General features: G+C 35.4%; 2 protein-coding genes across 3 annotated transcripts in view; both read left to right on the top strand.

The window, feature by feature from the left end:
- Positions 1-7622, top strand: part of LOC123548995 (uncharacterized) — a 37905-nt gene extending 30283 nt beyond the window's left edge. The window contains exons 2-3 of one of the 2 annotated variants that reach the window (XM_045336727.2): positions 4382-4564; positions 5302-7622. In XM_045336727.2, coding sequence (XP_045192662.2) covers positions 4456-4564; positions 5302-6515 — 1323 coding nt within the window. In that variant the 5' untranslated portion in view covers positions 4382-4455 and the 3' untranslated portion in view covers positions 6516-7622. The remainder of the gene's footprint in view (positions 1-4381; positions 4565-5301) is intronic. The other variant, XM_045336728.2, reaches the window with a different exon arrangement.
- A 1456-nt stretch (positions 7623-9078) lies between these two features.
- LOC123548996 (uncharacterized) lies at positions 9079-25740 on the top strand. The gene is made up of 2 exons (XM_045336729.2): positions 9079-9599; positions 17281-25740. Exons 1-2 carry the CDS (start codon positions 9584-9586, stop codon positions 18252-18254), a joined length of 990 nt encoding a protein of 329 aa, XP_045192664.2. The 5' UTR covers positions 9079-9583; the 3' UTR covers positions 18255-25740.
- The last annotated feature ends 1788 nt before the right edge of the window (positions 25741-27528 follow it).

Genomic DNA, 27528 nt, shown 5'->3' with positions numbered 1-27528 from the left:
TTCTGTGCTTTCATTGATTTCTCCCAGGCCTTTGATAAGGTTTGGAGAGCTGGGTTATGGCTAAAACTCATGAGAAACTCCATAGACGGGAAGTTTTTCAAAGTAATTAATAACATGTATCAAAACATTAAATCTTGTATTTCACATAACGTTCATATCCGAAATTGGAGTCAGACAAGGCGAGAATCTTTCGCCCGTCCTCTTTTCTCTATTTTTAAATGATTTACAATCTTATATGCATGTAAATGGTTCCGTCGGCATTGAGCTTAAAGATCCTATAGACTTATCATTATGGCTTAAACTACTGATCTTACTCTATGCAGACGATACCATTATTGTATTAGATTCACAAACAGATTTTCAAGAAAGTTTAGACATTTTTAATAACTACTGTAATGAGTGGCACTTAAAGATAAATATTAGCAAAACGAAAGTTATTGTTTTTGGAGCCCGCCAATTAAGAAATTTTAACTTTAAGCTCGGTAATAAGCAAATCGATATCACTGACCAGTATCATTATCTCGATGTTACCTTTTCTAGTAATGGTTCTTTTCTAAAAGCTAGGAAACACGTAGCTGAACAAGCCACCAAAGCTTTGTACTTGCTTTTTTCAAGATCCTCAAATGCTAATTTACCGATTGATTTAATTATAAAACTATTTGACCATACAGTCCTGCCAATCTTAACTTATGGGAGCGAAATTTTTGGATTTGAAAACCTTGAAATATTAGAAAAAGTTCACAACGAATTCCTCAGAAAAATAACTAAGGCTAGGCGCTCAACCCCTATGGCATTTTTGTATGGCGAACTCGGCAGATACCCCGTTTCAATAATAGTTAAAAGTCGTATGATATCTTACTGGAACCGTTTATTAACTGGAAAGATAGCAAATTGGCTCTCGAAATTTATAAGTATATGTTAAATCAGCCGAATGTAAATTTTAAATGGATAAATAAGATAAAAGACATTCTCATTTCTGTTGGTCGCCCCGATTTATGGGAAAATCAGTTTCAAATTAACCAGAAAAATCTCCATAAACAAATAAAATGTATACTTATCGACCAATTTAAGCAGAGCTGGCATGAGCTACTTCAACAGTCAAATAAGGGACGTATTTACTCTAGCTTTAAAGAAATCCACCAGTTTGAACCATATTTTTTGAAACTTGAAGAACAAGAATATATAAATATTTTAGATTCCGAGCCGCAAATCATTTATTCCCAATTGAAACTGGACGGTATGATGGTACTCCAGTTAATGAGAGGAAGTGCACTTTATGTAATAGAGATCAAATAGGTTCAGAGAGGCACTATTTACTAGATTGTCAATATTTTCAACGCGAAAGGGAAAAAATCCTAGGCCATGAAGCATTAAACGCTAGAAATCACGACTCAACGTTTAACAGTCTCATTTCCTCAGTATCTCACTTAGTCTTAAAAAATATTAGTAAGTTTGTAGCTGTTATCATGAATAAATTCAGGCGCTAGATATACCAATACCTCCCCCGCCCCAAGCTTACAGCCGTCCAGAACCGCACGGTGACTGGCTAGCAGGTGTAATGAAGTATTTCGACCCCCATAGAATAATGACCCCCCGGTCATTATTCTATAGAAAAAGTGACCCCCGGTCATAGTATTATGACCTCCAGATCATAGTACTATGACTCCCCCACGTGAAGTAAACTGAACCTCACGAAGAAAATTGACTCCCATAAAAAAAACGACTCCCGGTCATTTGGTCAAATTTAGTGATAACTCATGTATCTAAGGCATAATTGCTGCATTTTATGCCCCCACTCGGGGGAGGGGGGCATATAGATTTGCCCTTGTCCGTCCGTCCTTCCGTTTGACCATTAGCCCCAGATACCATCACTTGACACAGAAATCAGAGCATTCCGCAACGGGAAAAGGGATTCTATTTCTAGACACTGTATCTTGGTGTATACATTTTTTTTCAGGAAAATAACAATTCACATTACGTTCGCAAAACACACCAGTGTAAATAATTCCTGCAAACTTTGGTATGAAGTAATTCTTAAGAAGAAAACTGCACAAGAAACTGCTAGCATAGAATTTAGTATAAATAGAAGTTGCAATACTTAGCAGTGGCAGTAAAGTACGGTAGCGGCAACAATAGAAAGTAGTAGTAGTAGTAGTATTAGTAGTAGTAGTGGCAGAGGTAGTGGCAGTGGCAGTGGCAGTAGCAGCAGCAGCAGCAGCAGCAGCAGCAGCAAAGGAATAAGTGACAGCAACAACAGCAGCAGGAGAAGAAGAGGTAGATGTACAAGACGTATTAGTGGAAGCAGGTATAGCAGTATCAGTAGTAGCAGTTGTTGTAGTAGTAGTAGTAGTAGACGTAGTAGTAGTAGTAGTAGTAGAAGAAGAAGAAGAAGTACATGTAGTAATAGCAATAGAAGTAGCGGCACCAGAAGTAGTAGTACAATCAAAATGTTAACAATTGGCAATGGAGGGAATTAGAGTTGTAGATCTAGTAAAATTGTCCGTTAGGTTTGGTGGGGATCACTTTTTAATAGAAATTATCGTCGAAAGTCTTTATAGGAGCCGGTGTTTAATTTCGGCAGTGAGTATTTTACATGGAAGGAGTCACTTTTTCTATAGAATAATAACCGGGGTCGTTATTCTATGAGATTCGAAGGGAGTCATCTTTAGGGAGTCAGTATTTTACTTGGAGGGGTCAGTTTTTCTATAGAATAATGACCGGGGGTCGTTATTCTATAGAGTTTTCAAAGGGAGTCAGTTTTTTACTTGGAGGAGTCACATTTTCTATAGAATAATGACCGAGGGGTCGTTATTCTATGGGGGTCAAAATACTTCATTACACCGGCTGTCTATTACACAGTTTCATAACGCGCCCTGTAAAGTGTATTAAACCAAATACTTTATCTAATTTTCAGCCAACAATTGTAAACGTAAAACACGTTTACAATTGTTGGCTGAAATTTAGATACAGTCAGTGGGCATCACCTATTTTGAGTTTTTGTTATCTTTATAAACTTGCATTTGGTAACATATATCATAATATGTATATGAACAACTTGAACGACATATCACTTTATCAGTATCAATGATGCAACACTTTGTTAACAGGTAAATATTTTACAAAATAATAACAATTCGTTATGGTGCATAATTATTGTATTAAACATGTATAATATTTACCATGTTTAATCATATAACAACGTTGATTCATATAGATTTCTATTTTTCAATTTTTAGCTCGACTATTCGAAGAATAGGGGAGCTATCCTACTCGCCCCGGCGTTATCGTGAGCGTCACACAAATGTTAAAGTTTGCGTACCACCCCAAATATTTTCAAAGTCCATTTAGATATTGCTTTCATAGTTTGCATACTTGTTTACCATCATGACCCCAGTCTGTAAAAAGGAGGAGGCAACTCAACCAAGCATTTTGACTGAATTATGTCCCCTTTTCGACTTAGAATAAATGTTTAAGTTTGCGTACCACCAAAAATATTTTCAAAGTCCATTGAGATTTTGCTTTCATATTTTGCGTACTTGTTTACCATCATGACACCAGTCTGTAAAAAGGAGGAGACAACTCTACCTAGCATTTTGACTGAATTGTGGCCCCTTTTTGACTTAGAATAAATGTTAAAGTTTGCGTACCACCCCAAATATTTTCAAAGTCCATTGAGATTCTGCTTTCATATTTTGCATATTTGTTTACCATAATGACCACCCCAGTCTGTAAAAAGGATGAGGCAACTCTATCAAGCATTTGGACTGAATTATGGCCCCTTTTCGACTTAGAATATGCTTAATGTAATGTTAAAGTTTTACTCATTGCTTATATTATACTATCAAGCAATGAGAATAGTCGAGCGCGCTGTCCACTGACAGCTCTTGTTTCTAAAATAACCAACGGGCTGATATTTTTTTAATATTTTTTAATATATCTATATTTTAGGTGACGTACTTTCTGCATATTCAATTTTCGCTAACTAGCAAACACGAAATGCGTATAACACTTTAGGCGACGCAAAAGAAAACTAGCAAACGCGAGGCCGTGCAAATACATAAATGGTGATATAATTTTCCTCCTTGACATATTGAAAGACCGGCTCCCCTTCTGGTTTTTCTTTCTTGTCTGAAATTAGTAATTTATCTAAACAAATTGTTTAGTCTGGAAAAATAACGATGACTTAACCGCGAATTCATGCATTAGTTCTATATTTGTTATACGTAACATTATAATATTTTGATGATTTGCGAAGGAACATAATGTTTTGATCATCTTTCTTGCAAAAGTCTCTTCCTTTTGTCAATGACTTTTTTCCCCGTTATACATGGTACATTATAAAGCAACTTAATCGCACTGATGTCGCAAGATAATGTTTTAGTACTTGCAGGACTTCAAATAGGCATCTGGAAAAAACATAGACCGACTGGTGATGTGCTATCGGCATTTCAAAGAATGGATAATCACAGGCGTTCAAAGATAAAGAGGCACCATAACGACGAACCAAGCAGCAGTCCTGCTGACAAGAAACATTGTAAAAGACGAAGAAAAAGAAAGAGGGAAGGTAATAATCTTTATTTTCCATAAAATCTATTTCTTTCACTGAATCTGGATATATATTAACGGCAGGAAAATCTTTTATTAACAAAGTATTTCACATGTTGTTAATAAATGTACTTGATTTTCATTTTTGAAATGCTGTATCAAGTCCGAATATTTATTCTTTCGCTGCAGTTTACCCTCTTTAGAATTTGGCGTTAAGTTGATGCATATCTTGTATATAGCAGGCGCGACTGGCCTCCACTTGAATATGTATTTTAGGACTTCCAATAATATATACATGTAAATAATTTATTTGTTTAAGGTAATATTTCTTAATATGCAAAGCAACTTTTGTTGCAGAAAAATTGACAGCACTTATGCGGATAACCAAATTGTTTTCATATTTTCATACATGTTCACTTATCATACACAAAGCATTACAAAGGAGGTATAACACGTTGCTACTGGTTCATTTAAAACTCCAGGGACGGACCGATTTCTAATGTTGGCAGAACTTGTGGTCCAACCCTTTTGTATTATCGCACATTTGCAAAGTTACTGAATACTTCTTAATTTACAGTAGTAATATATATGTCTTGTATAATGATAGTTTGCTGTTGTATATATATTTACATATATATCTGTATATTATTGTCTTGATGTACGTTTACCATAATGTCTTGTGTGATGATTACAATAAAATATGATTAAACTATACTAAATTTAAAACTAAAATTGAATAATATGTTGATATTCCAGATGTAAATGCTCTGTCAGACGCCATTAGAACTTGTGTTCCAAGTTTGATAGAGGATGTTATCTTTAATGAGCTTGAAGATAAGGCTATAGAGAATGGATGCCTAACAGATGTTGAATGCAGAGCAGTAAGAGATATCGGTGACAGAAAGAAGCAAATACGAAAAGTTGTTCTCCTTATAATCAAAAGAAGTTTCGAAACTACGAGTAACTTCTTAGATACACTGTCGCCTGCTTACCCACATATCTCTGACAATATATGGCATAAGTATGAACGAAACCTTGTGGAGCGCCCGAAACGTTTAATTTCCCGAAGATTATGCCCTCTGTGTGCTTTGAAAGACAGTGTTGATGTGGAAAAAGTCATCGATAATTTATATAGTGAGCAAATAATTGACGATCGGCTCTATGGAAGGACAAATTCAAGTCGGAAAGAAGTTGGACAACAAGATATTTTTTTGGAAGCTGTTCTTAAAGCATGTGTAAAAAACAACGGTGTTGAACTTTTACTCGGATCTCTGGAATCAACGGGACATTACACACACATCACCAAACGCCTCCGATATGTTTTCAAAAACAACAGAAATATGAAACAACTGTGTACATGCTCAAAATATATTTTAGACAAACGACTCGCAAAACTTAGAACATGGTCATTGGACAGTGCCACATCACACTCCCCACGGGAAACTTCGGATTCTGTTAGTAGCACCGACTCTGACATAAAGAGCGAACCAGAAATAGACAATTCGCAGCTAGTTAATGACATCCAAGTTACAGCATACTCAGAAGAAAATACCTTTTATGACCAAAGTCAAGCAATGATAACAGAAAGTATTGAAATTTATGACCCTCTTATAAACTGTATTAATAGTGTGTGCGACCCGATTCGGGAAATGACACCAGAAGAAGAATCAAGACATGAGCCATTTGTTCAACCAGAAAATAGGCAAAGTCAAGTCACTGGAAAACAATCGTCTGCAAGACACAGCAACACGAATGAGACACCATTAGCAGGTTCGTACCGACAGAGAAACCAGATTCCCGACAGACGCCAAGAAACACGGAGATCTGATGGAAGGTTTAGAAGTGTTGTATCAGCAGCAATGGTGCAGTTGCGGGTACTGAGACAATTTATGAAGAAACAAAATACAAAAGTGCCGCTAGAGAGAAACAGATCCCTTGTGTCAGAGGATATGTGTGAAACAGTGCTGTAGATCCATATTAAATATTAACTGGTGTTAAGCTGGTCTGCGGTTTGCAGTCCGTAGGTCGCAGTTCGAACTGCTAACCGCAAACTGGTTTTTTTTTGCGATTTAAATTGCAAACAGATTTTGTATTTTGCACTGATTTTTTTTTTTCAACTGAGTTTGTGTTTTGCAATTCAATATATGGTATATCAAACCGTGATTCGGTTTTTCAGAAAGATGATATTGTTTGGAGCATTTCAGGCTTCAAAATGGAACATCTCGGTCTCTATTTTGAATTACTTGCTGCAAAATGGTTTCCACAAAGACAATTAGGCTATATTCCTATGTGTATGAATTACCCTGGTTGCATAGCTTCAGATAGTTTTATCAGCTTATTTAATGATTAAAACAAATGAAACAAAGTATCTGTCAATATTTCACAGTGAAGATACTACATGTTTGCTAGAAATAAAATGTCACATTTATGAACAGATGTTGTAATGCATGACATTGGTAATTCATTTTTCCTCTGACTTCGACAGCATTTTACTTTTAGAAGGATCCGAATTTATTGTCTGTTTTACAAACAAACGCATTTTATACATAACTTTCAATAAAAAAAAATGTATCCTTTTCCAAGACACTGTTTTATTTCTCTTTCTTTTATGTAATCAGCAATATTTTAGAATTCCATGTAATTTTACTCTAATTCAAAAAACTACTAGAGGCCATTTCTGAAATTATCTGTAGTATGCTGTAACTTGGATTAAATTATGATTCTGTGTAGGTTGAGGGTCTATTTTATTGTTTATTAACTGTGGTTATTAACCCTTATCCTGCTAAACTTATATAATGAACTTGTCCACCTTTCAATTTGGAGAGTACCATTAACTGCTAAAAGGAGTTCTTACCAAAAAGATATTGACTAAATGGCAAACAGTGCAGACCATGATCACCCTGCACCGATGTGCAGGCTGATCTTGGTCTGCACTGGTCGCAAAGGCAGAACCACTTGCCGCCAGCAGGCTAAGGGTTAATCTGACATGGTTGTAAACCCATTGTAAAGGCATTCTCTCTGCAGTGTAGTGAGAATGTTTACTTGTTTCAGATCACGCGATAGGGCTATTGATACGGAGTATAGGGATAAGTACTTTATACATTTTTCCTATTTTCCTAAAAAGCTACCTTTTAAAATAATAAAAAAACTCTAATAATAAATTTTATTGTCACATTTTAATAACTTCTCCTACCAGCTGCAGAATCCTAAAGCGTATCAAATATAGTCGCCGGTTACTAAGACTGCTTGATTATTGATAATTCATCCGCAATGTTCATAAATGGAACTATTTTCTGTAGCGCATGAACATCTTTTTTTATGCGAGTATTAATTTTTTGTTAGGTTTAACTTCGCACCGACACAATTATAGGTAATATGGCGACCGTTCCAGCTTTAATTGTGGAGGAAGACCCCAGGTGCCCCTCCGTACATTATTTCACGAGCGGGCACCTGGCTAGAACCACCGACCTTCCGTATGCCACGGTTTTTATGTGATTAGGAATAAAATTTGTAATTGTCGGAAGTACACATAACTTTGACAGCGAGTAAACCCGAACCCCACCCCATCGCGCGCATGTTTTTCTTCAAGATCTGAGTTTAGCCCAGCAAAATTTTATGTTGAAGAATAGACTCGTCATTAGCACGAACTATGGACCAGCACAAATATAAGTGGCGAGTGTATTTATTGGATGACCGAACCAATGTTGTCGCATGGTTGCGGGGGATGCGGAAATACAAATATCCACTTTTTGATGATTGGCCTAGAAGATATTTGCTTCTATCACAGAACGGGATGAAACAAATATTTTGATGGCGAATTAAAGAGTGCACACAGTTTATAATGTACATGTTGTAATATGTTTATACAATTTCGGCAGTTATCGTGGCTCGTCGCTCTTGAAACACTGCAACTTGCCGAAAACGCCATTTTCTACTACTGAATAGTGTTCACACTGAATGTTACTTAGAAAATTGCTCATATGCTTCTGTTCACGGAACTGTGAATGCTGCTTACTGGACATTTTTCTTTCCCTAGTGTCCATAGCACTGTGAATGCTGCTTACTGGACACTGCTCGTTTGATAGTGCTCACGGAACTGTGAATGCTGCTTACTGAACATTTTTCTTTCCCTAGTGTCCATAGCACTGTGAATGATGTTGACTGAACACTGCTTGTTTGATTATGTTCACGGAACTGTGAATGCTGCTTACTGAACATTTTTCCCTGTGAATGATGTTGACTGAACATTGCTCGTTTGTTCGTGTTCACTGCACTCGGAATTCTGCTTGCAAATCATTGTTCATTGTTCATGGGACATTCCATAATGTGATCACGACACTGTAAACAAATGAATACTATTCAGACTGCTGCGATTACTATACCATTATATGTAGGGATGGGAACGAATACTGATATCAATATTCGAATATTCGGTTTGCCATATTCGAATATATTCGAATATTCGGTTAGTTTTAATAATTTATATGTTATTGTTGCGCCGCTAATGACGTGCAAAATCTCCACTGCAAAACCTGTGCATGTTTTCTATACAAAGCTAAATAATATCCGATGTCAGATTGAGAGCATATATTTTATCAATTGAAGGTAGTAAGGTTAGCCGCAAAATTATTTAATCCCGCAGATGGCACTATTTGCCGAATAGCGATCAGTAAACTTATCTTTTGGTTACCTTGTTGCCCCAATTGTTACCTCTTTGTGTTTTATTTAACTTTAACTGATCATTAAACAGTGCGCCGAATTTTCATTGTGATTTTGTTATATTTTACATAGTTAACGAAGAAACAAAAAACACAAAGTGTGGTTGAGTAGATTTATATACTAGTTGGGGTTATAACCTGTCACGCAATAAATACCAAAAATCTGGTATAAGACTTTTTCTACCGACAGCCGTTTATTTTATTTATTTATTTTTTTTTTCAAATATGAGATAAGATTCAAATATAGACTTTTTACATGAAACCAGGAAATAACCTTCATTTACCACTGTTTCGTCAAAGTTATATAAAAGGCGTTACAAATGGACAGGGGACAAGGTAAGTAAAAATTTCTGTTCTTTAATATATTTGTATAGGAGTACTTGGCTTAAATAGAGCCTGTCTACTTAATAATGTAACGTTTTGAAAAAATGCAATCTGTAAACAACGTCTATATACAACGTCTATAAGCGTATCAACACCTCTTAAGTTTGTATCCGCAATATTGTGCTTTTGTTTACATATAGAAACAACAAACAGATTCCAAATATTTGAAATCAAATATCTAAACTAAGGATTGGTTTTTTGTACATATTTTCAATCGACACGAGAAAAAGTATAACTGTCTTAACAACTAATCACTTTTTTTTTTATTTTGGCTCAGCTCGCCTTACCATATCCCATGAGAAAAGGCTTTAAAACGTCGGTAAATAGGTGAGTCTAAAAGAAGATGTTGACCTTCACAAATACTTTGATCAGGATTTTGCTAAAAAAAGCGCGAAATATCGACCTGAGCAGCAAAACTATTTGCCTAAATTCCAAATACCGGGTTTAGACTCGCGTTAGCTAGATAAATACCGAGACAAATAACTTGTTATCTAGCTGATATGTTTGCAAATATTTTTTTCCAAACAGTTAAAGAGTACGGAAACGCATATTGACCCCCTGCGCCCCCTCGTTTCAGTAGTGTATAATTATTTCAGTCACTTTAGACGTTCAACGTCAAGTGCTTTGTTGCCGGTTTGACTGGGGAGTGAGGACAGGATGGCTGTATTAACTATCATTCTTCTATTCCATAGCAAAACCAAAGAAGTCATTTCTCTTCGCAATAAAAAGCCCTTGGAAATACTAAAGAAATTTTGTGCATGCGCTTATCTTTCCAGTGTAAGGTTTACAAGTGCATAATATTTGTTTACAAAACATTTAGCACATAAAAAAAAACAACAACAAATGTTAAATTGCATAGAAATATAAACTGAGGAAAAAAAACGTTGAATATATTTAAGTGGCAGGGGCCAGTTTCGCATTTGGCAAGGGTACGTTTTTTAAATAAAATAGACAGATGTACTTTACAGCTGGTTATTTATGATGTTTATAGAACTAAGGATTCCTGCGACTGGTTATTGTCTGGAACAACTGATACGTATTAGACCTTCCTGTTATTGTGTAAAATAAATATTTCCTAGCTCCATGTTAGTCTGTTACAATGATCTGTCTTATCGAATACAGTTAATATGTAGTATTTAACGCGTGGAAGAGTCTAGCTCCCAAACTCCAACGCAGTGATCTCCCTTGCCACTTCGCTCATTGATGAGCGAAGCGGCAAGGGAGATCACTGTGTTGGAGTTTGTCTAGCTCCATGTAGACGGCCGGGTCTAAAACTTTACCTGAGGTAACGGAAGTCAGACGAATTGGAAACGGTCATCTATCCATCCAGCTTCAGCTCAAATTTGCGGAAAAAGTAAACGGTTATGAGACACTTTTCTTCCCACCATTATTTTCGTCTGGCGACATGCTTTAAAAATATGCATGTGTTTTGAGGTCCATCGTTTGCAGATAATACGGTACAGGTCGCGCTAGGTGTGCATTTTGGGCCATTTCTGTCTCAAAATTTAGTGTCCTGAAACCTGCGTTTTACTCGTTTTTATCACAGAAGCCAACAGAATCCAGGCTGAAAATGTCACATAATGAAGTGCTATGTCTATGCAAGACACTCGCTCAAAAATTACCTTAAATGTTTCAAAATTGGATTTTTTATGAATTTTTTCGCACTGGTATCAGCGCAGATTTGTGGAATTTTCAAATTTACTGTCCCTTGCCCCCATTATTGATCGTATATACTACAGCCCGTAAAATAAACAAACGTGTTTGTAATCATGGATGGATCCAGACGGAAGGGAAAGAAGCATTTTATAGAAATATTTCGATGGCAAAATGCAATACATATCGTAGCCCTGACCAACCTATAAACCGGGCCAGTCTATTTTATAAGTACAATAACACGCTTGACCCATTTAAACGTTTTGTAACTGACAATTTGATAAAGATGTATAACAAACATGGATTGCATTGATTGAAGATTTAAGTTGTAAACAGGTAAACAGATATCAAACAGGAAATACGGTAACTTAGATATGACAGATATCACGGTGAGGATGCGTACACCGGATATTGCCATTTAGTGATAAGGTATTTTTCGAAAACGTGTTTATTTTTCGTCAACAAGGTAAGTAAAACACCTATTTACTATTATATTATACTGTTATGGAAGAAAATAGCATTACTTTTAATAACTAGATTCTGTGTATATGCTCTCACAAGCGTAAAATGAGCCAATCTTATGAAGGAACGCTAAAATTTGTGATAAAATGGCAACTTTATCATCTGATAAATGCAGGTCGGGGACACATTTCTCCCGATATCGCCACTTATTGTCTTGTGATAAAAATTCTGAATCGTATGATTTATTTAGTTACATACAAAGAAAACATGTGCAAAATTTCAGCTTTGTAAATGTTCAAATGACAGAGAAATCGATGATAAATGAGCGTCGTTGGTGTACTGTGTAATGCAAATATATGTACTGTGTATTGACCTGTATCACATTTTACTGTACTGTGTATTGTTTACATTATCGCTGATTTTTTAGAATGAATCTTACAAAATGTACATTATCATTTCCTTTTCAAAGTACAAAACAGTAATTTCTTTAGCCCTGAAGATACGTGATGTTTTACATTGATATTTATAGCGTTTACTCTGTTGTAATTCCTGTAATAAGCTCTAAACGTAACTCACAGTCTACACCATACTGTAGTGCAACAGTGGGCAATATTTTTTGTTATGCTTACCAGTTGTAAATGTATAGATATATTCTATTCTTCCAATGAGCATTGTTTAAGTTGATATTAAATGAATTATCTCAAAAACAGTTAAAGGTATCTTTTAAAATTTTGCATTGGTATGCCACTTAGCTTTACTCTCAATATCTTGCAGAAAGCCGGTCCTACTAATAAATACTATATTGTGATTTTTTTTTAAGGACATTGTATGTCATTTTGTTGAACACCACCCAAATGACGAGAATATATTCGTATGCTAACGACCAAAACCGCAAAAAAGTAAATTACAAGATAGCACCAGACATATGCAGAGAAAAAAAAGCAGAAAAAATACTGTTGATTCAGAAAATATTAACATACATGTTTTAAAAAGGAACCCGATTACAAAAGGGACCAATTTGCAACAGAAAGAAACCTTTGATTTGGGCAAATAGTGAGGAGCCTGTTCACTGACTGTAGTGGAAATGTATGCTACCTACCACGCCATCTAGCTCAATATTTACACAATGCTACCAGTACAAAAATATAATCTAGAGACACATTCACGGCGGTGTACATGGAACTTTCAATGTTACACAGAGTGCAATTTCCATGGACAGACAAGGTTTTCGGACAGTATTGTTACACAGTCTATGAAAGAATGAGACAAAATAGATGAATGAATAAATAGCCTTTAATCAGTTTGTTTGCCAAGAAACGTTTTCTTTAACTGATTTTATAGTTTCGAATATTTTTTGACGTCGCAAAATGTTTTCATCGACAACTTGGTTAATATGAGGTATAGTGAAGACTGCAAGTTGTTTTGAAGAGCAGGCTTATAACTCTTCCAATGAAATTACAATTATACAACTGCTTGCATAACAGAGACCGCATTTCTGCCGCTAAATTAAGAGGAAAGAGAAAAGCAAACAGACAAATACTTATTGACATTAAAAGAAGTAGCTAGTAACTGCATAAATGTGATGAGTGTACATTACTTCCACATAAGACTGGGCATTGATACTGAAATAGGTTCTGTTGTGACAGATTTATTTTACCAAACATTATTTGACAAGCAATATTGTAAAAGCCATGGTTTACTTTGATAAAGAACAAATAGTCATGTACATTGAAATATTTATTAAACAAACTTGAAACCTAGACACTTTCTTTCTAATCCTTTCCACCAACTGTACTTGTAATGTTAGCATATAAATATAGTTATGTATATTGTTGGGAATAAATATGTTTAAACCAAAGATCATAAACATTTTACATTCAACAGTTTGAATACATGAAAAAAAAATCGGAATGATCTTCAAGTCAGTTCCCGATCGTTTGTTATAGTTCGAAGTTGACCTTGACAACAAATATACTATTTTGGTTAACAGGGAAACTGATCACATAACAATAATAACGAACTGTTTGCATAGAAATGACATATATCTTGCAAATGAAGTGTGCAAGAATAACACATGGCACTGTTTCCTCCTACTTCTAAAACAAATTGCTCAGTGCATATGGCACCCATTTTGTTTCGTATGAAGCAAGTGGTGAGCTAATTACCTTTCAGAACAATGCATTTAAAGCAATAAAAATAGCTCTGACTACATTATTTTAAGAAAATTTCAAGTGAAACTAGTTCGAGGGTTCTACGTCAAATGAGTCTAATGTTACTGAGAAGAAACCACTTTAAAAGTTCAAAGCCCCTACGACCTTGACCTTTGAACTATTGACACCATAATCGATAAAGGTCGTCTATTGACCAAGGCTTATGTCTCTTTGTATTATGAAGGCAAAATGATAACATATTTTCATGTTTGCTCTTCTTATAAGGAGAGACCTTTTCCACTCTTATCGTCATCATATCCTGTGTTACATTATTATAAAACTTCACGGCTGAACTTGTGGCTGGGCCTTTTATCGGCAATGGCTAGTCTTTAGACAGTTTCTCGGAGTGACTATTGGCATCCCGCTGTAATTGTAAGTTGTAATATCAGTGTTCAAACTGGTGCTTGTTATTTTCGCTGTGAAGTCTAATGCCATCTGCAAACAGAAAAAGAAATTCCATCATTTGGGTCAATGGAATTACATGCTTTGTCTATCTCATGACCATAAATGCTGAAAATATGCACGTTTTTCAATATCAATACTCAGTACACCATACTGCAATACACAGTACAAATATTACTTTGAAAACTCAATACACAGTACACCATCGACGATCATTTATCACCGATTTCTCCGTGATTTGAACATGTACAAAGCTGAAATTTTGCACGTTTTTTCTTTGTATGTAACTAAATAAATCGCACGATTCAGATTTTCCCCACAATGCAAATAGGTTATGATATCGGGACAAATGTGTTTACAGCATGCATTTATCAAATGATAAACTTGTCATTTTATCACAAATTTTAGCATTTCTACTTATGATTGATTCATTTTAAGCTTGTAAGAGCATATACACAGTATCTAGTTATGAAAAGTAATGCTCTTTTCTTCTGTAGTAGTATAATACAATAGTAAATCGGGGTTTTACTTACCTTGTTGACGAAAAATAATCACGTTTTCGGAAAATACCTTATCACTTAATGGCAATATCCGGTGTACGCATCCTCACCGTGGATATATAATCCAGCAAAACATGTACTACTCTCGCACGATATTTGTAACAATAACATGTTAAATGTTACTATAGAGAAAAGGGGAATCGGGTAGTGAACCCATTATCCGTGACAAAGTCGTATTGACTATACAGTTTGTACTTTTTGCCCAGATCTCAGAGAATTTCTCTCTTTTCCCCTAATCCATGCATGTAATTTTATGACCATTTAGTGGACATTAGTTAATCAAAAGCTGTTTATTCAGACAGGTGCAAATTTATAAGAGCAGTGGCAATGACTCACCTAACTATGGTCTAAGAAACCACTGCATGGCTATCCTATCTGCAGAAATAAGACTGACCAGATACATGATTTTATAATTTATTTATTCACTTGTTGAAACTTAAGATTCCAACAATGATATACATTTGCTTTCCAGTCTGTCTGAGTACAGACTGTTAAGCCAAATGCATGAAAAATACTTGAATTTAACTGTTCTTGATTTTATTTTATTCTTTACGAACACAGCACTGTTTTTAAAAATAATCATAATATAATAAATTTAAGCAGCATAAAGTTACTGGAATTATAGCTGTAAAAAATATAAAAAAAGGTTTTATAGATGGTATAAAGTTTTAAGGTACATCCAACTTTATTTGCATGAACTCAGAATGATCGAATAGCCTGCTATACTCTTGAACTCCACCTTTGGTCCTTATAAAACCTCTATCTTCATATGGTATACAATTAATGTAATTGTTTTTGAATAAGCATAAAACTGTATTTTATAGCATTTCCATACTTTCTTTAGTCAATTGCTTAGTAAGATATGTAGTACATCATGTTTCTCTAGCAAGTCTTACCTAATTATATTTGAAATTCAGTTGGTTCGAACTACCTATGTCTCGAATGTATTTCCATTGTCCGAGCAAGTTGGAGCACTTGAACAAAGTTGGACTGTACTATATATTTCGCTGAACAATTATTAAATTATATTTGAATATTTACTGGTACAAGTGTCATCTCAGTATCAAAACTTTCAAAACAGCAACATCTTAATTAAAGATACATGTTTTTTCTTCAAAATAATGTTAACTACATAAAATGATGTGAATCATAAGGATATTTCATTCTTAATTTTAACAAAATTCACTTGTTGGGCCATAATGATATATATCACGTAAGATCATGAATGGTTATATCTGTGTTAAGTATAAACTTAAGTGGCCTAGAGCCACCATTTGGACAAATTTGGAAGAAGACTACTAGTAACTTTATAATAATGCCACAGACCAAGTTTGATGAAGTTCCGTGCAGTGGTTCACGAGGAGAATTTGTTTCAAGATATTTCTAATTTTAACTCTAGTGGCCGCTGAAAGAGGCCAAAATCCCTATTTTGAATATATTTCAGAGAAGACCTTATTATTACGCTACAAAGCAAGTTTGATGAAGATCCATCGATCAGTTCAAGCGATAAGTGAGTTTAAAGATACTACTATTTCTAGCTCAAGCGGCCCCTAAAATGGGGCGAGTGCCACAATTGCAAGTATTTTTGCAGAAGACCTTTTAATAATGCTTCAAATCAAACTTGATGAAGATCCATCAGGCGATTTTTGAGAAGAATAACCATATCTTTTTGAAACAAATTTCACAATATTGATTATATAAAAACACTGACTACTTCTTGTAATAGATTCAAGCTGTAACAATACATGTACAGAACAAAATGATCAAGAAACCAATACACCACAATAAATCACTATTGTGTTGACCTGTGGTCCCATTACAATACAGGGGCCAGGGATTTTACTGCTATGGTGATCAGGTTAATTGCTTCACAAGTAAGCAGGGGCCCTAGTAGTTTCTACTAGGAAAACTGGGCAAAAAGAACATACTGTATAAAGAAAACCCTGATTTACCATGAAGTAAACCTGATTTACCAATAAAGACATAATCGACTTTTCCGATAATGTTTTCGTTATCGTTCTCTATTTATATGTTTAGTGATACTGATATATAAATTCCTGACAGAACCTTGAAACTTTGATAAATATAATATAAGTGGGGGTCAATATGCGTTTCCGTATTAAGAGTGCCCAGTCTGCATTTTTTCTTATATACGTCATAAAAGAAATGTTCTGGTACGAACACATGTTATGCTAACTGTCTGTAAATGGTTTTCATGTAAAGTACTGAAAATGATGTCTCAAGATGCAACTCTTCATATAAAATAAAGGAGCTGAATTAGTATAATGTAACCTAAATAGTCATTTGGTTGCTTACAATTTTCAAACAAAAAAGTTGTATTTTCAGAGAATAGGGCGAAACTTTCACGAGCAATTCAGAGTTGCAGTGCGGAATTGGTGGATACACAACCGTTTAGCGATAGTGAACTACCAGATATTCTTATCCAAGACGGTTGCATTACAGAGGATGAATGTAAAGAGATGCGAGCAAAAACGGTCAGAAAAGATCAAGTTCGGAAATTGATCATTCTGATCAAAGGTAGAAGTTTCAAGACGATGAAAAAATACTTATTAGCTATAAATAAACATTGTCCAAATGTTGTGAAAAATGTTTGGAATCGGTATGAAATTCTGTTGCACGAGAAAAGGGATGTTTGGGTGTGTCCTATGTGCGAACTGAAAGAGAATGTGGATATAAAATATGTGATAGATGTGCTTTATGGAAAAAGTGTCATTCGAACAGGGTTGTATTCCATGGTTTGTGACAGCAACAGTTCTATAGGGCAACAAGATTATTTATGGGATTCGCTCCTTCAAGCATGTTCTGGAGATAATTTGAAATATCTCACCGATGCTTTGAAAGCCAAAGGTCATTATACCCACATAGCAGAATCGTTGAATTATTATCGCCGAAGCCTGTCGTTTGATTCTCCTTGCTTATGCTCAAGCGCTGGAACGCCCCCGGTTCCAAGAAAGGTCAATTCGGATGAAAATGAAACTTCAACCACCCAGTCGCCGTTAAGTTCATCTTTTGTATCTTCACGTGAAGACGAAAATACATCACCGAAAACAATGTATACAGGAAAACATGATAGCATAATTAACAGTACGAACAGCAAAGATAATTTACAAAGTGATCAACCAAGTGACGTTAGCAGTGCAGTAACAGTTGTAGCAAACGCAAGAGATGACGAGCTTCTTCTTCCTGATGCAGACGACAATGTCCAGGGCAGTGTCATTCCTTCATATAACTGTATTTGTTTTTGTTTCAGGTGTTGCAGACATAAATTATCTATGCAGAATCATTATGGAACAATTTAGAATAGTATTGCGGTTGAAATGTTGAGTTGCGAGCCGTGAGTTCAGGAGCAGTATTACTGTAATAAGAACTGCTTGTAAAACACGTACGCTCCCAATGATGACCTGTCCCATTTCCGGTGACCGTGCTCTTTGGCCTACCGATCCCCAACACAATAACTTGCGATCACCCACCATCCTATGAAGTGTGTGGACTGTAGACCAAAACGTTCTTAAGTTACTGAGCGGAAACCATTTACAGTCTCGAGGTCACTGTAAATTTGACCTTTGACCTACTGACTCACAAAACAAAGGGGTCATCTACTGACCATAGGCAATTATCTAATGAAGTTTGACAACTGTTGGCCAAGCGTTCTTTAGTTTTTAGCTCACCTGAGCACAAAATGCTCAAGGTGAGGTATTGTGACCAGTCATTGTCCGGCGTCCGTCTGCGTCCATCGGGCGTCGTCCGTCATTTGCCTTGTGAACACTCTAGAGGCCACAGTTGTGACTCAATCTTCATGAAGTTAGAGAGAATGTTTGTCTTGATGATCTCTAGATCAAGTTTGAATCTGGGCAACAGTTGTAACTCAAACTTTATGAAACTTGGTCAGAATGTTTATCTTGAAGACATGTCTGTCAAGTTTGAAACTGTGTCATGTGGAATTAAAACCTAGGTCAGTAGGCCAGATCAAAAGAAAATCTTGTTAATACTCTAGAGACCACAATTTAAGTATGAAACTCATGCGAATTGGTCAGAATGTTTGTCTTGATAACCTCGAGGCAAGTTCGAAACTGGGTCATGTGAGATTAAAAACTAGGTTAATAGGTCAGATCAAAGGAAAAGCTTGTTAACACTCTAGAGGCCACAGTTGTTATTCAATCTTTATGAAACATGGTCAGAATGTTTGTCTTGATGATTTCTATTTCAAGTTTGAGTCTGGGTCATGTTGGGTCAAAAACTAGGTCACCAGGTCATCAAAGAAAAGCTTGTGAACACTCTAAAGGCCTCAGTTGTAACTCAATCTTTATAAAACTTGGACAGAATCTTTGTCTTGGTGATCTCTAGGTCAAGTTTGAAACTGGGTCATGTGGGATCAAAAACTAAGTCAATAGGTCAGATCAAAGGAAAAGCTTGTGAACATTCTAGAGGCAACAGTTGTATCTGAATCTTTATGAAACTTGGTCAGAATGATTGTCTTGATGATTTCTAGTTCAAGTTCAAATCTGGGTTATGTGGGTCAAAAACTAGGTCACCTGGATAAATCTAAGGAAAAATTTGTGAACACTCTAGAGACCGCACTTGTGATTCAAAGTTATGAAACTTGGTCCATGCCGTGAATTCCCAGTCAAAATTACCACTTTAGATTTTCGCAGTAGAGAACTGTGGCAAGTCTATATCTGCATGTAGTTTTCGTGTGGTTATCGGTGTGTAACATTAACGTATTCGCATTGACCGTTAATTATAGAATATAGCATTTATTTTTATTCATCGGTATTTAACAAGTTAGAAGAGTGAAAGACCCACCAATACCTAGTGGTCTACTTTTTCCTCCCACATGAACTCTGTACAAATAATTCTGGTAATACTGGTATCATACAACTATTCTACAAGATGACAGGTGGACAAGCTCAGTCCGGTTTTCATAACTTCATCTGCAAACTTACTCAGTCATTCTCTTCTCGGTATAGTTTTATAAAAAAATAGAATAATAACTATCTTACACTGTATATAGAAACAAAGTGTGATCTAAACTCACCTTAATACATGAAGTGCCGTGCATACTACTACATTAATTGAATACTATATTTAGTAATACATTGTCTTAGCCTTATATCTGTTACTGTCAAACTGTAATTAGACACTTGTCATTTCTCATTTCTCCATACAAAAATGTATAATTACAATTATGGAACAATCTGACTGAAGTACTTGATCTTCTAAACGAAGATCCGAGAATGACCCATTCTTAATCGTCTTCTGTATATTTTTAATTTCCAGAATTGCTATTTTTATTTTCGCAATACTATTTTTTTTATTTTAACCAATCAGCCGACTTGTTTGAATGTCAAAGATTAAGAAAAATGTGTAGGCTGTCAGGGACTCGAATCCGGGACCAGTCTCTTACAGAGCAAGTGCTCTACCGACAGAGCTAACGCTTTACCGACAGAGCTAACCGGCTGACACTTTACGTCATAAAAAATGTAACTACCAAAAACCCAGTCAAAATATAGATTTTTTATTCTAACAAAATGTTGTAAGTAAGTAAAAATGTGTAGGCTGTCAGGGACTCGAATCCGGGACCAGTCGCTTACAAATTTTTTATTCTTACAAAATGTTGTAAGTAAGCCTTCTGCCTGGCTAACGGAATGGTCGTCAGAACGAGGCTATCAATAGCACGTCTTCAGATCCTAAGTATAGCGTAACAGGAGATGTACTTTAGTCAGACAGCATTATGGAAATACAAAAGGTTACAGTTAGTGGTGTGTCTTTAAGGTAACTTGACAATAGCCACTACTGACCTTGACATTTTAAAGGGATAAGTACAAATATATATAACTCTTAAAGTTAGAATTGAAGCTCAAACAAGAGATGGCACTATTAGTGACAAACGCCCCCAGAGGTTTGTCCAAGAATGCTACAGTTCGATGCGCAAAATATGCCAGAATAGTTAAGGTATGACTAATTTTCCGACAAGAGAAAAAGTTTCTCCGAAGGTAACCTTGACCTTAGAGCTAGGGTCTGGGTCTTGAACATGACACACTAACTCATCATAGGGAAAATTGTGACAAATAATGTTTGACGAAGACAGAGTTATTGACTGGACAAGAAACATAAATTTTAGCTTTTTAATCTAAGTTTGACTTTGACTTTGAAACTAGAGATTTTGGACTTGCGTCTGACACGTCATTTTAATATAGGGAACGTTTATGCCATGTAATTTTAAAATGGCTTCATCGACGGAATAGGTATGGAACTGACAAGAAACACTTCATGCAAACCGTTAACCTCTAAATGTGACATCGATCGTGGAGCTAGTGGTCTGGTTGTTATGCACGACACGTTTTCTCGTTTTCGGGGAATATTTCTGCTAATTAATTTCGAAATTTCTTTAATGACAGAGTTACGAACCGGGTATGAAACAGACCCTTTTAACCTTTCACTTGACCTCTAAGTGTAAACTTGATCTTGGAGCTAGGGGTCTGGGTCTTGCGTGTAATCATTTTGTGGGGTCGAATCTACGTGAGTTTTTTTTTCATGTTTATTCTTTGTGTGTGTTTGTGTGTGTGTGTTTTTTTTTTCTTTTCGTTTTCATTTTCATTCCCATATCTTTGTTTCTTTCTTTGATGGTTTGTATTTGTATGGTTGCCTTTATATAAAACAACAGTATGTTTATTATTTGCATGGCTTAAATGCATGCATTTAGTCAATATCATCTTTGATATAATGGTAAACTTTTCTGATCTGCCATGTCGGCTTATAATACTTCTCTGTTGTGTTGTCACATAGTTCATGAAGGAATCTAAATGTTTAGTAATACGAGAAAAAAAAATAATGTCGATGGTGAGTTTCGAACCCACACGGTAAAAGATCTGCTTAACATGGACTGTATGCTTTACCACTGAGCTAATTGCAATTGGTACAAAATCTTTAAATATTTAGATTGTAACATGATTAATGACAGAGTTACGAATCGGATATGAAACAGACCCTTTTAACCTTTCACTTGATTTCTAAGTGTAAACTTGATCTTGGAGCTAGGGGTCTGGGTCTTGCGCGTAACACATTGTCTCCTTATGGTAAACACTTATGCCAAGTTGTTTCAAAACCCCCTCATGGATAACAGAGTTATATATCGGACACGTAAAGATCTATTATGATATGACTTCTAAATATGACACTGACCTTGGAGCAAAGGATCTGGGTCTTGCGCGTGACACATTGTCTGATTATAGTTACCATTTACGCCAAGATATTTCAAAATCCCTCCATGGACAGCAGAAATATGGATCGGACACAAAAATAACCCTGTTAACACCTTGACCTTGGAGCAAGGGTTCTCATTTTCAAGTGATAAACATTTATGCTAAGTACTTTTAAAGGTGGATAATCAGATTTTGGCCATGTAACGGATTTGTTCGAAACTTTAGCATCTGATCATTTACACTCATTTATGTTCACTTAACACTTAATACAAATTAGATTTTCACTGGAGGTATTTTTAAAATTTCATTTTCCTATCCTGGTTGCCCAACCAAGATAGAGTTATTTTATCATAAGTATAAATTTGATAAACATACTTTGCCTAAGGAAATGTATAAATATTAGACATATTGTAATATATTTGTAAAATATTTGTATTAAAAATTATGTATTTAGATGGAATTCATTAGAAACGCAAGTTTGAAAAAATATTATTACCTCCCTTTGCCTATCTTGGTTGCGCAACCAAGATAGATTGGAAATAAATGAATTCAGAAGCTACACACAGCTTTTAAACTTGCATTTTGGTTCAGATTGTTCAATAGTTGATATGTCTATCAAATGCAAATGTAAAACTAGACATTGTATCGAAATAAAAAGAAATACCCAGCTTTTTATATACTTTCATATTAAAGGGGAGTAATTACAAAATTTTATAAAAATAATAAAATATACATTTCAAATAGGAATCTAACTCTATGTAATCGGTCTTTTTGTTCCTTAAATAATTCTCTACCAGGATATACAAAAAGTAAAAATGTCATTAAATGTTGTTTAAATGTGATTGACCACCTTTAAAACCTCTTGATGAATGGCGAGGTTACGATCCGGACACAAAACAGACTGTTTGACTTCTAAGTGTGACCTTGACCTTGTAGAAAGGGGTCTGAGTGTTACACATTAAACGTCGTCTCATTAAGGTTAAAATATTTATGCCAAACTATTTCAAAATTTCCTTCATGGATGACAGAATTACAGCCCGGACAAGAATTTACAAAGTTACGGTCGGCATTAAAATCAAAGAACATACTGTAGTCTTTACAAATAAAAAGTTATTTGCTGAAACATATTTAAATGATGTAAGGATGTTATCATTAAATAAAATCCTAAAATTATTTTTTTTCTTGAAATAGATATTGATATATACTTAATCACTTAATAACAACATAATATATTAGGTCCTAACAAAATCTGAAAAATAGATCCCTCAGAAGCAACGAGGACAAAACAAATAGTAAATATTGCAGACCCGATTTGACTTATAGTTGGTTTAATTTGTACGCTAGTAAGCAGTGTTCATGTATTTAGATAATTTACAACCATGCTTTGCACGGAATGAATTTGCAACCATGCTTTGCACGGAATGTCATGGATCAGAGGGATAGACTGGCTATATTCATCACTAAAACCCGGCAAACTGTATGAAATCTAAAGTGGTAGGATATTCATGGCATGAGAATGTTTGTCTTGATAACCTCTAGGTCAAGTTAGAAGCTGGGTCATGTGGAGTAAAAACTAGGTCAGTAGACCACATCAAAGGAAAGTCTTGTTAACATTCTAGAAACCACAATTTAAGCTTCAAACTCATGAGAATTGGTCAGAATGCTTGTCTTGGTGACATCTAGCAAAAGTTCGAATCTGGGTCATGTAGGGTCAAAAGCTAGGTCAAATCAAATCAAAGGAAAAGCTTGCATACACTCTAGAGGCCACATTTTTCCTCCAGTATATTTCCAAAACTTTGTCAGAATATTTCTTTTCATGCAATTTTGGACAAGTTTGAATCTGGGTCATGTTGGGTAAAAACTATGTCACTAGGTCAAATCAAAGAAAATGCTTGTTTACACTCAAGAGGCCACGTTTTTTTTGGTCCAATCTTAAAGAAAATTGGTCAGAATATGAATTTGGTCTCCATGAAATCACTAGATTAAACGTATTTACACTGTTATGGTGTGTTACTCAGGTGAGCGACCTAGGGCCATCTTGGCCCTCTTGTTTGTTTCAAGATCACTTTAACCTTGACATTTTGGTCTGCTGACCTCAAAAGCAATAAGGGTCGTACTGACCCCATGCAGTTATGCAGACAGATCGATATACACAACCAATGAAGGGTTGCATAAAAATAGGATAAATGAATGATAAGCAGCTACATGTATTGTTACTGTTAGTCTATGTGTTCATTCCTTGAATTTACATGCGTTGTCAGAAAGGTTCCTCTGACATTTAGTCTTGTAACGGTATACGTAAAATTTCTGTGTAGGGTCAAATTCATCATCCAGCGCTGACCTAGGATTTTCAAAAGACAAAAACTAAATACAAAAAAAAAAATGCATATAGAAATAAAAGTGAAAATCAACATGTCCATAAATTAACATGTAATTTGTTAATCTATGGTGCCAAATGTTGCCTTTTGAAAAATGGAATTATAAATGTGAAATCTAATTATTATCGAATATCGCCTAGATAAAACTGTGCTCTTCAAACTGCCTTCCAGTCAACACAAAAAGCCATAGACCTAGAACACTTTCACATGTTCAGTGATTTAAGACGATATTAACAGACTGAGTGAACACAAGTGTACATGCAGTTTGCCTCTTCAGGATTTCGCATTTTTTGTATATACTTTTTATTGCATAAAAACTTTTATATTTCCTAGGATCCCGTCTCGACTGTGTATCCCGATTTCGCCCAATTTCCACTCGTTTCAGTCGGGCCAGGTGCGCGTGCATCAGTTCTGTACATTGTGTATGCCGAATAGCCCGGCACCTTTCGTTGTACCGATCATGTGATCGGGAAAGCCCTGTGCTCACCATATAAGATAGCACTGAATGTACTCCATAATTCCAATAGACTAGAAATAATGTCCGCGCCGAGTCCAAAGAAGAGATGACTTTTACTACCGCCACACGACACTTTGGGGCACTATATGTAGTGAAATGTCTGTTTGGACAAATTTTATTATTGTTACAAATAAATTCATCATACCTCCACCTGTCAAAAATAAATTTATAGGTTCAAATATAAAATATTTATTTGAACATTTATTGGATGAAGTTTTACGATAAACTGTAAACATGGTAAAAACAGCCAGGCTATATATAAATTTGGTCACGCTATTTCTCCGACCATCTGCTTAGCATTTGATTTAATGAAAATGTTGATAATCGTAATATGGTCATTCAAGAACACTAAAAGACAGCTACAAAAACTTTACCAACAAATTATGATTCGAAACAAATTTTAAAACAAGACATCTGTACTGCAAAAGAATTGAGATTATCATAACAGAATTTTATAAGAAGTTGAAAATAAGAACAAAATATAAGACCAATTTATGACGGATTTGATTTTGACTTTGCGGGCAGTGTAGATCATGATCAGCCTGCACATCCGTGCATAGTCTGTGTTTTGTTCATAGGAGATAACTCCTGAGGCTATTCAAAATTTTGTATAATTATGTCCCTTTTCTTCTCAACCCATAATCAGGACCAAGACTGATAAAGTCAGAATATATAACAGATTTTTTTTTCTAAAAAAAGATTATCTAGTCAGTAGCCAGATTAATCCGTGCAGTCTGATCATGATCTGCACTGTTCGCAATTCAGTCAGTATCGTTTTTAACAGTTAATGGTAATGTCCAAATTGAAAGATGAACAATTAAGTTCATTATAGAAATTTAGCAGTTTAAGGGTTAAGAGGTATGCAGTCACGCAAACATTATTAATTATTGGGTTTGTTATTGACCCTCTACGGAAATATGTAGGGTCAGTATGCTTTATAGAGGGCGAGGCGAAGCCGAGCTCTCTATAAAACATACTGACCATACATATTTCCGTAGAGGGCCAGTAACAAACCCAATAATTGATTTGTTTTATCGACCACTTGATTACTTCTCGAAAGGTCTCTGAAGCTAGGTGGTAGTAGGATCCTTTTGAATTTTTAAAAAAAATAATGTTAATTTTATGGTCAACATCACGCAATTTTTGAATTGCAATTCTCGTGTCGGGTCACCCATTGACCCTCTATAGAAATATAGAGGGCAACCACGTGACACTACTCAACCAATGAAAGGGCTAGAATCTGGTGGGAGGTAAAACAAAATTACATGTTTATCGATAGGAAAATTACTCTATCCCATTTGATTTAAGATATTTTTAAAGTCTGAGATACTGATATAAAATACTCTAAAAACATATGTCAAAGAAATCCGCTGGTCCATAGAAATTACAACTGATAGTGTGTGTACAGAAATGGGGAAAAAGTACATTTTGATTCTTACAATATACATAACTGATAAGGTTGGTCTACATTCTATGCTCTACAACAGCACAAAAGAAAAAAAAACGGTTATAATGAAATTTTCGCAGTACACATTGAACACTTACATGAAATATCATCTTTAAGACTAAACTTCTACCCATAAGAAGTCAGTCAGGTATTAGGCTTCCCAAGTTTGAATCAGCCATAGGAACTCTTGATAGTTACTGACTTTTTGCCGGGATAACATCTTTTTCCTTACTGATGGTATTTCCACATTTCACTATAATATTTGTGGTGATGTTCCAGAGTAGACCTGCAAGTTGCGTTGAAAAAGACCAAACTTGATCCATAGGTAAACTTTTGCTCTCAATGCTTGTAAATATTTACTGTTACCCTTTAATTTACTCGTATTCATTTCTTGTAAACTTAAATTGCAACCTTAACAGCAGCTTTCGTTAAAACAATATGGTTGAGCCCAACACATCGGAGTTCGAGCAGGGCTGGGAGCGCCCCAACTTTAACAGTGGGTGTGTAACAAACGATTTGATCAACCGATCGAAGGCCGCATAGAGATGTAATTTCAATTTGTTACTAGATTAGTTATATATCAAAGTTTTCAAAGTTCGTTCGAAATAGGGTATATTAGCCCATAGACAGAATAGTGTATGACAGACAACGTTTGTGTGCAGTTTCAGTAACCCCTGGAAGATAAGATAACTTAACATTATGATCTAAACCCTTTATGGAAATTTTAGCTACATGTGATAAATTTGATGTTACTTCTACCGATAATTATAAATAACGATACAAATACGTTTTTAATGTTTAAAATATATTTTCCTATACAAATCTATGGTAAAACTGTATATCGATAAGCGTTATCGGGTCCGCGATCCGTGTATATTCAAGGGAGACTACTTTTGCCGAAACTACTGGTCAATGTATTGGAATGTTGGCCATGGCCTAAATTGATGGACTGACTGACAACAGACAGATGCTCCTATACATTGTTTACAGGTTTTCTTGACCTAGAAACGTACAATATGTGACATTCGT

The sequence above is a fragment of the Mercenaria mercenaria genome, chromosome 6, assembly GCF_021730395.1.
Source record: "Mercenaria mercenaria strain notata chromosome 6, MADL_Memer_1, whole genome shotgun sequence".
NCBI classification, from domain to species: Eukaryota; Metazoa; Mollusca; class Bivalvia; order Venerida; family Veneridae; genus Mercenaria; species Mercenaria mercenaria.
This window is presented reverse-complemented; position numbering and strand designations above follow the sequence as displayed.